This window comes from Phodopus roborovskii, unplaced genomic scaffold (assembly GCF_943737965.1).
Source record: "Phodopus roborovskii unplaced genomic scaffold, PHOROB, whole genome shotgun sequence".
In the NCBI taxonomy this organism is placed as follows: domain Eukaryota; kingdom Metazoa; phylum Chordata; class Mammalia; order Rodentia; family Cricetidae; genus Phodopus; species Phodopus roborovskii.
The window spans coordinates 26,171,412-26,184,307 of record NW_026126434.1 but is presented as its reverse complement, the minus strand read 5'-3'; the positions used below and the strand labels follow the sequence as shown (position 1 = coordinate 26,184,307).

The 12,896-nt window shown below is 49.7% G+C and overlaps 1 protein-coding gene across 1 annotated transcript in view; it reads right to left on the bottom strand.

Annotated features, from left to right (window-relative positions):
- The window catches only part of Mdga1 (MAM domain containing glycosylphosphatidylinositol anchor 1), a 51,379-nt gene that overhangs the window by 22,051 nt on the left and 16,432 nt on the right, over positions 1 to 12,896 (bottom strand). Inside the window, exons 4-6 of the mRNA XM_051186588.1 lie at positions 11,511 to 11,706; positions 8,137 to 8,206; positions 3,148 to 3,336 (exon numbers count right to left, since the gene is read on the bottom strand). Of these exons, the coding sequence (XP_051042545.1) occupies positions 3,148 to 3,336; positions 8,137 to 8,206; positions 11,511 to 11,706 (455 nt within the window). The remainder of the gene's footprint in view (positions 1 to 3,147; positions 3,337 to 8,136; positions 8,207 to 11,510; positions 11,707 to 12,896) is intronic.

Below are 12,896 nucleotides of genomic sequence, written 5' to 3'. Positions count from 1 at the left end.
AGATAAAAAGTTTACTTTCTCAGGCATCTTGTCACAGGAATGGAAACACTGCCGCCTGTGGGCCGCCTCAGGTCTACTCACCCTGTGTGTATGAACACACCTCCTCCTGAGGTGTGTGCCAACCCAGGCTCCTCAGCTTCCGTTCATTGCCACCGGCACTGGGAGGAGGGTCCTTTTAAAAACCCCTCTGGACCCATTTGTTCTTAGGTGACTAAAATCCCACTAATTTGGGAGGTCACATCACTGGGCCACATACAGTGAGTCCCATTAGCTTTCTAGTAGATGACACCTAATGGCTTTAAAACTGCCTACCCCCAGCAAATGTTCTTCAGCTGCTTTCTCTATTTCTCCCATATTCTGGGGGAAAGTGGCTTTTCACTCATTCCCTGTTTCCAGAGGAGGCTTTTGTATCGTAGTAATTAGCTATGGGATTAATTATTTCTTGGAAAGCAAGCCCCAAGCACAAAGAACAGAAATCTTTCTCGTCCATAGCATTTCTGTAGACTTAAAGAGCCCAGATTATTCCAGGAGCCCATAGAGAAGAGAACCCAAAGTCTGTGACCACCCTGAGGACCCAAACTACTTGGTCCCATCTGTTCCACACCTTCCCCCACAGCTCCCTACATAAGCCAGGCACCCCCCACCTGGAGACAGCCTCTTTTCATTTTTTGAAACAGGGTCTCAGGTATATCCCAGGCAGCCTTGAACTTGGTATATACTTGATATATGACTTTGAATGCCAGATCCTCCGGACTCTGCCTCCCAAGCTCTGGGATTACCCATGTGCACTACCACCACACCTTATTTTGCAGTACTGGGGATGGGACCCAGAGCACATGCCTGGCTGAGCTACATCCATTTGCTGAGCCAAATTCCTCCATCGTTTGCAGCTTGATGGCTCTCTAAACCATTCTTTTCCCGGACCAACAACTTGTCCTCAAGTAACTGGTTGCTTGAGCGACAATAAAAGTCCTTGGGTTTGCGGCTTCCCCTCTCTCATAGATTCCCTCTGAGTTGCAGACCCTAGCATGCCCATGCTCTTGCTTCTTCTTTGAATGGATGAACTCTGTCTGGTCACTCCTCCATCCTGACCTTGGTTGGCAAGGGCCTCAATGCTCCTCCCCCTTTGCTTCCCTTTGGATAGGTGCCCTAGCTGCATCCTTGACACACATCCACCGTGTTTGGAACATGATAGATGCTCAATGTCACTGTAAGGAAGCAAGCAGGACAAATGGGGGCATACCTGGAGGACGATGGGTGGTCCATATAGCTGGGACACAGGCAGGTAGGGGCAATAGGAGCCAGGATACAAAAAGTATCCAGTTGTACCCCAGAGATTTGAGCAAAGCTGGCAAACAATGGGGAGCCACCACTGGTTATTGCTAAGTTGTGGGGGAGACAGGTAATGGAGCAGATTTGGGGTGTTCGTTGCAATGGAACAAAGGTAGGGGAGAAGCAAAGAGCCTCTTTGAAGTAGTAGAATTTCAGTTTACTATAGTGTTCCAGGGACAGGACTGAAGAGCTGAGCTGCAAGAGTGATAAAGAGGACACCCATGTAAGACATGAAGAGCCAGAGTCTGGCCAGCTGTTGGGGAGACAGGGCAAAGCCAAGTATGCGAGCTTGTATGACAGGGCAAGCAATGAAGCCATCAATGGAAACAGGGAGACAGGGGGTGCTTGCCTAGCATGTTCAGCATGCAGCAAAGCCTGGGTTCTGTCCCCAGCCTTGCACAAACTGGGTGTGGCAACTCGGGTCAGTAATAACTGCAAGACATAAGTGCAAGCAGGAAGGTCAGAAGTTCAAAGTTACCCTTCCTGACCCTGTCGCCCAGCCATGGCCACTAGTGGTCACGTATGGATCACATGCACAGATGGTCAGCATAGCCTGGCAGCTTCCTCACTGGCCGCACCAGCCGCATCCCTGCTGTAGTCATCACACGTGACACAAGATCCACAGAAATGCAGCTGCACGTTGTCAATGCCAGTGCTTCGAGCAGGAGCGAGCTGTGACGGTGGCTTTATATGGAAGAAATCTTCAGGGGTTTCCTTGCACATCTGCTTATCTCAAGCCAGAGCTATGAAAGCCGTCTCCATTCCCCCCCCCCAAATTATCAGGGAAAAAAAATAAAAAAAGGATTCTGTATTTCAATGTCCTCCCTAGAATCCAACTGCCACCTTTGTTGCTGCTATTCAAGTATTAAAGGTCACAGCAGCTTGCCAGGCAGCCAGTTCTTCTAGCCCTCCTCCCTACCTGCCTCCTCCATCAGTCAGCAATAGCCAGCTACCACCTCCTGCAGGAACCTGAGTGCTTGATCTATGACAAAACTCATCTGGCATTTCCAGACACTTGTCTTCTGTCCCCTTCTAATTGCTTTGCGTCTTTGAACCTCCAGAGTTTGCTCTGGCTTGCCAAAAGCCTGAAGTGTTGCCCATATCGTCCCTGCAGCTCCTAACCCAATGAGGAGGGCAGTGTGCCAAGCCACAGAGGGTATGGCTTCTAGACTCAAATTCTGCTTCTGTTTTCAGAAGTGCTGTGGGACCTTGGGAGTTTGCCCAGCTTCTCAGGGCCTCGCTTTCTCTTAGCTGTAAAATGGGGCCTTTGGAGGAGCCAGAGAGAGAGAGAGAAAACACTGGGAAGGGGCCTTCTTGGCATGCGGTCTACCTGCCCGCATTTCTTGATGGTGTGTGTAAAGAAGTGTGTGTTCCACAGAGGACGAGTGGAAAGGAACAACTGGCATTCCATTTTCCTCTCAGCTGTCAGTGTTTGGGGTGACGGTACCCAGAGCATCCAGCATCCAAAAAGAGTTAAGCTCCACAGCCCAGCGGTGGTGATGTATGCCTTTAGTCCCAGCCCAGCACTTGGGAGGCAGAGGCAGGTGGATCTCTGTGAGTTTGAAGCCAGCCTTGTCTATAAAAACTAGTTCCAGGATAGGCTCCAAAGCTACAGAGAAATCCTGCCTCGAAAAAGAAAAAGAGAGAGAGAGAGTTAAACTCCAGGCTAGTCTTGCCCCTGTCTTTCTTGTCCTGACATGTTGCTTGCCTGGAAAGTGTATGTAGCTCCTCACCTCCTGCTCCTTTTTAAACCCTGATCACAGGCCACAGAGTGTGAGCAGGATAGGAGCCCAGCAAGGCCAAGGCCCAACTTACCTGGGGCCGAGGGTGCCCAGTGACCAGGCACTGCAGCACCAGGGTGTCGCTCTCCCGGATGGTGTAGACTCTCTCGCTAATATTATCCTCCTTCACCACACAGGCCTGTCCTGCGTGCACGATCTGAGCTTGGGCTGGGGCTGTGGAGAAAGGACAGAAGGAATAGGAAAGACTCACAGAGCTCAGGGGCTAGGGCTGCTTCTCAGTGTGTCTGGTGAGGGGCCATACTTCACCAACACTGGGCCAGGATCAGGAGACCTCAGGATTTGGGAAAGAGGTGTTGCCAAATTTGCTTTTCAGTGAGGGACAAATACAGTGGTGTGGGATGGCTGCTGTAACAGGCATGGCAGAAATAAAGACTTCTAAAGAGACTCTGTATCTCCTGATCTATCCTTTCAGACTATTGAAACGAAGGACCCAGAAGAATGGAAGGTTTCCCCAGGGATACCATGGGAGGAGGAAAAGGGCCAGACAGAAGAGGAATTTGTCTCTAGCAAGAGATTTCACAGTTCCAACAATGCATCAGACCACCTTATAGGAAGACACCGAAGTCCAGAGGATGATGGGTCAATGGTGGGCGGGGCCACACCTTCACAGCAACAGCTCAGATGTGCATGCCATTGATCTCATTTCAGGACCCCCAAAGATGGACTTTGGGGTTCTCTGGACCTCCGTCCCTTTTCCTAATGTAGCCACATTGAGCAAATCTTTCTCTGCATCCTACACTATTGTCTCTTTTAACTGGTTTATTGAAGACAGTGGCCAGACATGACTTGGGTACAGATTGTGGCCCCCAAGTTCCATAACACTGCAGGCTGTGTAGCCAATTGCTCTGGCTTCACTGTCTTCGTGGCTCCAAGTCTTGGGTGTTTTAGTGCTATACCCAGCTCTACAATATGACAGGTGTGTCCGTCCCCCTCTGCAACTAATGGCAGACAGCACTCAGGTGACCCAAATGCCCCAACATCCATGCACACTCTTGAGAGCACACACATGCATGAGCTCACACAAACACACACACTCAGAGGGAGGGGTGATCGTGGCTGCTCAGGTTCTCAGGATCCCCCTAGGGACAGGCTGAGGCTAAACTTCCTAAACCTCATCTTTGCTTGGCTGCCCATCTCAGTTCCTCTTGAGAGCACACACATGCCTAGCAAATCACATGCCTACACACCACCCGCCCCGATCCTTTCAAGCTTCTGCCTTTTCAGTTTCATTTTGCCTATGTATGTATGTGTGGTGTTTGTGCGTGTGAGTACACATGTGAATGTGTGTGCACACATGCGTGTGGAGGATTGAAGTTGATGGTAGGAATCTTCCTTGGTCACTCTCCATCTTACTCATAGAGTCAGGGGCTCTCAAGTGAATCCAGATCTTTCTCAGATGGCTAACTAGATAGCCAGCTTGCTCTGGGGAGTCCCCTCTTCCACCGTTCAGCAAGGATTAGGAATAATAGCATGCTGCATGCCCACCTCGTAGTTACACCTGTGGCTCTGAATTCCAGTCCCACACATTAAAACAAGTGCTTTCTCCTCTACCCCAGCCCCTTCAGCCTCAGCTTTTAGAGACAGCGACTCAGTGACTCAGTAATTGAGCACCGCTCCATTCCAACACAGATCATTTGTTCATGTTGTCCCCAAGCTGCAGCAGCTTCTCCTACAAGGGACAGAAGTTTTACCGGGAGGTTAGAAGCCCCCAAAGACGGTGGATCCCTTCTACCCAGTGTCCACTGGGTAGACTGGGGTGCGGCTAGAGGAGCACAGGGTGAAAAGAACCGAAGTCTAGTCCCATTCGCCTAACACAAACCCCGCCAGTGTCTGGGCTCTGGAAAGCAGGGAAGGTCCCAGCTTCGCACCTGCTTGCTGAAGACTGAGAGGATGGGGCTTAGGGGAGCAGATGCAATACAAAGGACCCATGGGGAGCATCCCCTCTGGAGGCCTTCCAGCATCCTGTATCCAGAGTGCACACATATCAGACTGTCTGTCAGGCTCAGGATAGTGGTCCTTAGGCCTCAGATTGGTTCCTACTCAAGGCCCCATGTTGAGGAGTGAATTCACAAGGATGCCTGGGGAGAGAAGGGTGGTCCCAGGAGGAGAACACAGTAGCAGCTGCAGGGGGAATCCTGGGAGGCTCCGTGGGAGAGCAGCACTTGCCCTTCAAAGAGCAAAGAAGACCCAGAGCTGAGTCCCACATTGCATGTCACCCAGCAGAGGTGTCTGGGCCTTACTTTACCTGCTTGTGAAATGGGGATACAGACAACTCATGATGAATGAAAAGCAGAATTGCCATGTGTTCCAAAGGATAGACTGTCATCAATACTGCTGGGGTAAACATGCTCTAACCAGAGCACTGTCCCAAAAGGTGGCCAGCCAGAAGCTGAAGAAATAGTTTGAAACAAGGCCTTCCAGTGTGCTTGGTGGCAAGGATGAACACAAGCCATCAACCCCAGATAGGCTGGAAACCCTATGGTACAGCCACTCGGCATGACACTGGCCACACCAAGTCCAACTTCTACAAACTATGTCCAGGTGGCCACCCTGAGTACCTGTCTGTCACAGAGGAATGAGCCTGGGTTGAGCAGTTAAAAGAGAAGCTGTGTGCCTTCACACAATTTGAGCCACCACTCTGAGCCTGTTTCCCCAGCTGAAGGAGGAAAGCAGATTGATGATCTCTGAGATCTTTTCAACTAGCTATTGATTTTGTAATCAGCGCACAGTGTCTGTATAAAATGCACACCACACTCCAGGGACTGGGCCTGTCACTGTCACCATGCCATAAAAATTCACAAACGTCACCATACACAGAAGAGATAGGCATCTTTGGCCTGGGTCCCAGGGAAACCTCATCAAAAACTACCAAGAGATGTCATGCATGCTGGTTGCTGATAAGACCAGAAGGCTGCATGGGTATCTGCAGGAAGCCTGGGGTGCCTCTTGACAAGGAAGACATCGGTTGAACAGGCTTCAATGGAAGATAAGCTATAATCTTGGATGCTGTGGCTTGCCCACAGCAAGGCAGTGTTGTAATGACAGAAACTTTGGTGACTGATAAGGAATGATGGGAAAGAACTACAAAGCTGCACAGGCTTAGGACACAGCAAGCCTGAGCCCTGAGCAGGGCAGGGGAGGGGGAGGGGAAGGTTGGCCAACAAACACAGGTAGGGCCTGTAGCTTCTTCACTGGAGATTGGCAAGGAACGGCCATCATGGATGACATCATTAAGATTGCCCACCTCTCTCTGCTGGTATTAGCTAATAAGATGATCCTACCCTAACATGGTCGAGTACACTGGAAGATATCTGAGCCATATCTATGAATGTTAAACATGCATGTGCCCTGTGATGCCATGGTTCCTCTTTTGGGGATAAATACAACAGAAATGAGCACCATGACCATCACGTGACAGGTCTGAGAATCCTCCAAGGGGCTGGAGAGACTGCTCAGTGGTTAAAAACATGGACTATTCTTTCAGAGGACCCGAGTCCAGTTCCCAGCACACAAATGCACACACCTGCCCCCTATACACACATACACATAATCACAAAATAAATCTTTAAAAAAAGAGAGAGAGAGACCCTTCAGAGTGGCTTTTCCTTCCAATAACGAAAACTCCGAAGCAACCCATGAGCCTGTCAGGAGTGGCAAAGGTGAGCCTAGTGTGGTAACATGTGCTCGTATACAGTGATGGAGAGGCAGAGCTTTGTGAGTTCAAGGCCAGCCTGATCTACATAGCAAGTTCTATGCCAGCGAGGGCTATACAAGAACACTCTGTCTTAAGACAAAAACAAAAACAACAAAACAAGCAAAAGTCAGGGTGGTTCTGCTACACGCTGCAGACTTGCTGGCCATGGAGCTTCTGGTACCTCTCCCATTCCTACTTCCGATCTCTCAGTTGGGGTGTGTTGGTAATACAGCCGCTTCTGTTACTGAGCCCAATTTCTCCATGGGCTCTAAGGATTCCACTCAAGTCGTCATGCTTTCATGGCACGTGTTTTAACTCACTGAGCCATCTCCCCAGTCCCCGCTAGTGTCTTTACACAGTGCGGCATCAGACTAAGTGAAGGAAATGAGCGATAGCCAGGCCAACACCACCGAACCTCCCAGGCACAATTTGACAGAACCTAGACGCAAAAGTGTCTATAATGCATGATTTCATTTGTTCAAAATTCAGAACTGCAAACGCTAACCTTGTAGTGACAGAGGCTTGGCAGTGACTGCCTTGAGTAGACAGGGTATTAATAACTGGGAAGGGAATACCAGAATGTCCCAGGGACAGACAAATCTCCATCTGAGTGCTGGTTCAATGGTGGCAATGTCCATATGCCCAGGAATCTGGATGTCACCCTGTCTGGCATAGTGTGTATATGACATGGCCCTTCCCACAAGGTCCCAGCTGCGGTAATAGCTGATTGAATCATGAGGGTACTATTTTAATCAATCAAAGGCCTTTGATAAAGAGGGTTCGGTCTGTAGCTCAATTTGTAAGGTGCTTGCTTAGCCTACATGTAACCCTCTATTTGATCCCAGCCACTGCATAAAACCAGGCACGATGGCACACGTCCTTAATCCCAGCATTTATGAAGCTGAAGCAGGAGGATCACTTCAAGGTCATTCTTGACTCCATACTTTGAAGCTAGCCTGGGCTACATGAGATCTGTCTCAAAGGGAGCTGGTTATGGCTGAGTACATACATCAGTCGTAGAGTGCTTGACTTTACTCCAGATTTGAGTTTAATCTAAAGAACTCATGGGGATACAGCAGTATGCATTTGTAATAACCATGAATTAAATCAAACCTTTCTTCAACTCTTAGGTTGAGTTTCCCAGGTGTTTTGTCACAGTGACCAACACACTAAGCTATCCTTCAATTTAAGAAACAATTAAAAAGAAAGAAAGAAAGAAAGAAAAGAAAAAAAGAAACAAGACACCCATTTGCCTGTCTCCACTGGCAGTAATCCCAGAGCACCCAGAAGCATCACCCCAACCCCTACATCGGAGATGGTCATGTAGCCATTTCCAGGGAACTGAAACAGCTCTTCCCTGATGGAAGAAAAGAGGCTCCTGCAGATTACCAGGCAATTCAGGGGTCACAGGGCTCCTGGGCAAGGTCATACATACAGGCAGGAGCTCTGCTAGAGAGAGGACTCTTTGGCGCAGCTGCCTGAAAGTTGTACAAAGAGCTTCCAAGATGTGCCTGCCAGAGTCATGGAGTCTTCTGTAAGTAAACACCATAACCTCGGCTTCACGAGGTACCTTATGTGTGTGAACAGATGCTCACACGCTTTTCCACAGGAAGGAGCCATGTGTTAAGAGTGATTTGGGGTGGGTGGCACATGCTTGCCTTTAATTCCAGCACTCTGGAGACAGAGGCAGGAGGATCTCTGTGAGTTTGAGGCCATCTCAATCTATAGAGTGAGTTCCAGGATAGTCAGGGCTACACAGAGAAACCCTGTCTCAAATGAACAAACAAACAAGAGTTGACTTGGCACTAGCCTTACATTTTCCTGGTGTCACATACTTCGTGTCTGCTGGCCTTGGCATGCCAATTTGGACAGTGTTCTGCGCAGGTCACAACCACAGACTCTGCTCTCTTCATGTTCAATGTCCCCTGACTGTACTTCTCCTCAGCCCCCAGCTCTGCATGTCCTGGGAAGCTTGGAGGAGCAAGGAGGAGAGGCATCTGCTTCTAAAGGCCACCAAGCCAGGGCCTGTCATAATCCCTTCTTCCATCTGGCCAATAACAAAGCTCAGGGACAGCGGCACCCTGCTGGGTGCTGGGGGAGACTGTCACCAGAAATAAATAGGACTCATCCTCAAAGAGCATGATCAAGCAGGGAAGCCAAGAGGATCAAGATGGCTTCAGGGAGTGAGTACAACCAAAGCTCCACGAAGGGGTGTGACAAAGAACCACAGGGACAGGCTAGAGGAAGGAGAAGACTTCTGAAGTCACCCGTCTAGGACTAACGTCCAGGTCTTTTACACACCTGCTAGGAGACACTGTTCAAGTTTCTCAAGCTTTCTGAGCCGTAGCCTCTTGCCTTGTAAATGAGACTGGTGATGTCTCTCGGAGCCAGCATGAACAGTCAAAGCAATGTATATAAAATGCCGGCCCAAATAACAGGAGCTCTCAGGATGAATGACAGCGCCCAGGAGGATGGAACAGGAGCAAGAGGAGGGACAGGAGACTGCCACTGTGGTCGTCTCCCATCCCAGGTGAAAACATGCAAAGCACACATGACACTACACCACAAATTCACACTGGGTGCCGTGTGTGGAGTACAGTGCCCCTCAAGCCTCACGAGCCTTAGACTTCTTGCTTAAAGAAAAATGCAGTGATTGTGAGGAATGAGCAAGAAACCCACGTGACCATTTAAAATACCTGGGGAGGTGGCTCAGAGCGCAAGAGTGCTTGCTGCTTAAGCGTGAGGATCTGAGTTCAAATCCTCAGCACCCATCTAATAGCCTAGGGCCTGACCTCAGTATTGGTGAGGTGGGGGTGAGGGACACAAGGGGATTGCTAGCTGCCAGCCTAGCTCCAAGCTTAGAGACTCCTGAATCAATAAGGTGGAGAATAACACAACAGAACACCTCACATACCTTCCTCTGGCTCCCACAAACATATATACAGGAACAGACATACACATGTGCAGATGTCACACACACACACACCATGCTCGTACACACAGATATAAACATGCATGCACATGCTAAATAAATAAAATTAAATGGCGTCTGACACACAGCAAGCCACCTAAGCCATCGGCCACCTAAGCCATCGGCCACCACACTGAGGCTAACGCAAACACAAGATCTCAGGCACTCCCTCTCTGTGAGGTGGTACACATTTGAAGACCCTACCACTCCTGTCACACGTGCTGAGTAGTGGCGTGGTCCCCATGTGCCCTGTATATGTCCAAGCTCCTTATCTCTGTTCCAAGACAGAAAAGGCAAGATGATGTTTAGTCTCCTTCTCAGAGGGAGAAACTGAGGCACACAGAAGAAAACACTTTGGTTGGGTCACTGACTGAGACCATAGCAGATCCAGGACCCGAACCCAGGCTTTGTACCTTGCAACTCCATTCACTGTCCTGTGGTATTCCCTCTACTTTGTTTCCCCAGGAGGCCACCAACTGTGACTGAAGGCCTGCTGAGATCTTCCCACACCCTCAACACAATAGCAGACTAAGAAACACATTTATTCTGCAGTATTCTACAGAGCATGCCATCTCAGATATCCTGTGCGTTGCTTTAATGAGCCTATCATTGTTCCCATTTTTCAGATAGGAAAGATGAGGCTTTACAAGGTTACATAAGTGCTGCAAACCGCTCTGGAACCCATTGCACTTCCTGAATTTCAACTGCTGGGTTCCCAGTACAGTGCTAAGGACTGGGCAGAGGACACAGCCTCTGCTCAGGTCATGTGGGCAGCATCCTTCACCCCCATACTCCCTCCCCGAGACTGCTCTCATCCTCTCATCTCTGGGTACGAACATGTTCATTGATCCTTTTATGCATGTAATGCAAACAGACACTTAATAACGTAGCACAGTTAACAGTGCTGAAATATTAACAAGCTTTCCCCTTAATTAGCTGCTCGGAGAACAGTGGCTGATGACCTGGGAGAAGGCTTCCTGGGCAGGTGACAGCCGGCCCTCCCCAACCATCTTACACCAGGATTGACTCTCTGAGCCCCTCCTGTGGCCCATGGATTATCTGATGTGGGTCTCCTGTCCTCCATGCTCTCTGAAATAGGGCTGGTCTAACCTTTGTGTGGCCCAGATATCTACATGCTGCCAGAAGCCTGTCCTATGTGCACTGCCAGCCAGAGATGACCCAGACTTTCTGGGAACCTGACTGGACTAGAGGTACCTCCAATCTCGATCTATCCAGGTGGATGGCTTCTGAGGAACAGCCCCCAAAGTTGACCTCGGACCTCCACACACATGTGTCTGCATATACGTTTGCAGTTATATGCACATGCTAATAATAAAATAATGAATAGTAAATAATAAAAGACCAACCACACACACAGCCCTTCCTCGACAAGGGTCCCTCACCACTATTTGCCACCAAGCAAAGCACGGGTCCAGAGCTAAGGATGCTGTCCCAGCACCACCACTGAGCCCAGGAACAAGCTACTTTTACATCAGCAGAGATGCACAGACTTTTGACAGAGCCGGAAGCTTCTGGAAGAGGCTGGTCCTCTTATGAACCCATCTTTCTGACGGTGGTGATGGCTAGCTTGTCCGTACCCACCCCCAAGTCCCTGGGAGTGTCTGGCACCTCTCACCACATCTGTACCTCATCAGTGGGAGGTCAGGTGAAGCTCAGATTGGAGGCTGTGTGTCTGGAAAGCCTCCCTAACCCACTGGGGAAGACCTGTAAATGAGAACCTGCAGGTTTCTGTGGGTGCAGGGACACCAGTCCACACTTGAGGAGGACAAAGAGCAGCAGCAGCCAGCACAGAGCAGTCTCTCGGGGAAGAGAAAGCAGGAAGGCCTGAACCTCAGGCAGGAGCCTGCTAGACTGAGGCTGTGAGTCCTGGGCTGCGTAAGGTGGGTCTGGGGGACAAAGGCAGGACTCCACGGACATGAGACCTCGAGCAAGTTAGTAAACCTCTGAGCCTCAATTTCTTCGTCTGGAAGATGGGGAAGCACTGCTCGTCATACTCCACCACTCAACTTCCGCTTGAGGATTGAGTGTTGGGCACCAAGCTCAGGGACTGGTGCCTGGCAGGCACTCATTTCTGTTCCATTTCTAGTTGGTAAGTGAGCCCAGGATCCTCTGGAAAACAGTCCTAAAGTTGACAAGAGGAGTCAACAAACTCAATGTGGGACACTTTAGCAGGATACAAAAACCAGAGCAGCAAAGGAGGCTGAGCTTGGTCACCAGTGAAAGTGCTCCCCCTGCTGGTGGGGGACTGAGGCTGCCACCTACTGGCCTGGCTCAGGGATTTGGGGCTGTGTTCACTGGTACACTCCTTCAGTATCCTAACTTGGGTCCTCATTATTTAGCTTCAGCATGCTCTCCATTCTCACAGTTGTTTCGGCTCTAGTCTCTGCCAGTAGTCCTGGATTATAATCCAGGCCCCTGCCTTTACACATATAAAGGGACAGGCTTCCTGTCTCGTCTGTGACAATATTTGCTGTGACAATAATTGAGGTAAATCATCATACTCTCATTTGAAACCTCAGTTTTCTGACTATAAAATGGGCTGGCCATAAATAGTGAGTGTTAAACATGTAAGGAAGGGATGCCCCAGGGTCAGCACTGACACCTGACAGGCGAGAGAGGGCACAATAACCCAGACTCGCACTTCAGGTCTGACAGTTCCAGTGTGGATCCTTACATCCCCCTGGGTGTTGCTGTCCCTATACTTTGGGACATAGGTCCTTGGAACCAGGACTGTACCACATCCAGATCCCCATCCTAGAAGGAGGAGCCTGGGTCAGGCCCTGGCCAGGAACAGGCAAAGCAGTACTGTGCTAAAGCCAGGGGTCCCTGAAGACTTTGACCCCAAAGCCCAGGAATATGAAGGGTTAATGGGGCTCCATCTGAGTGAAGGCTCCATGCCAGCTCTTCACTTGACTAAACCCCCACAAAGTGATATTAGGCTCACAGTGTCTTGCTAAGTGCAACATCTAACAAAGTGCCGTGTAAACTGCAAAACCCAGTGCATATCTACTCTTGCTATGATCATCAGGTGCTGAGAGATCCAAACACGGCCTCGGGGTGTGAAAAGTCAGAAATT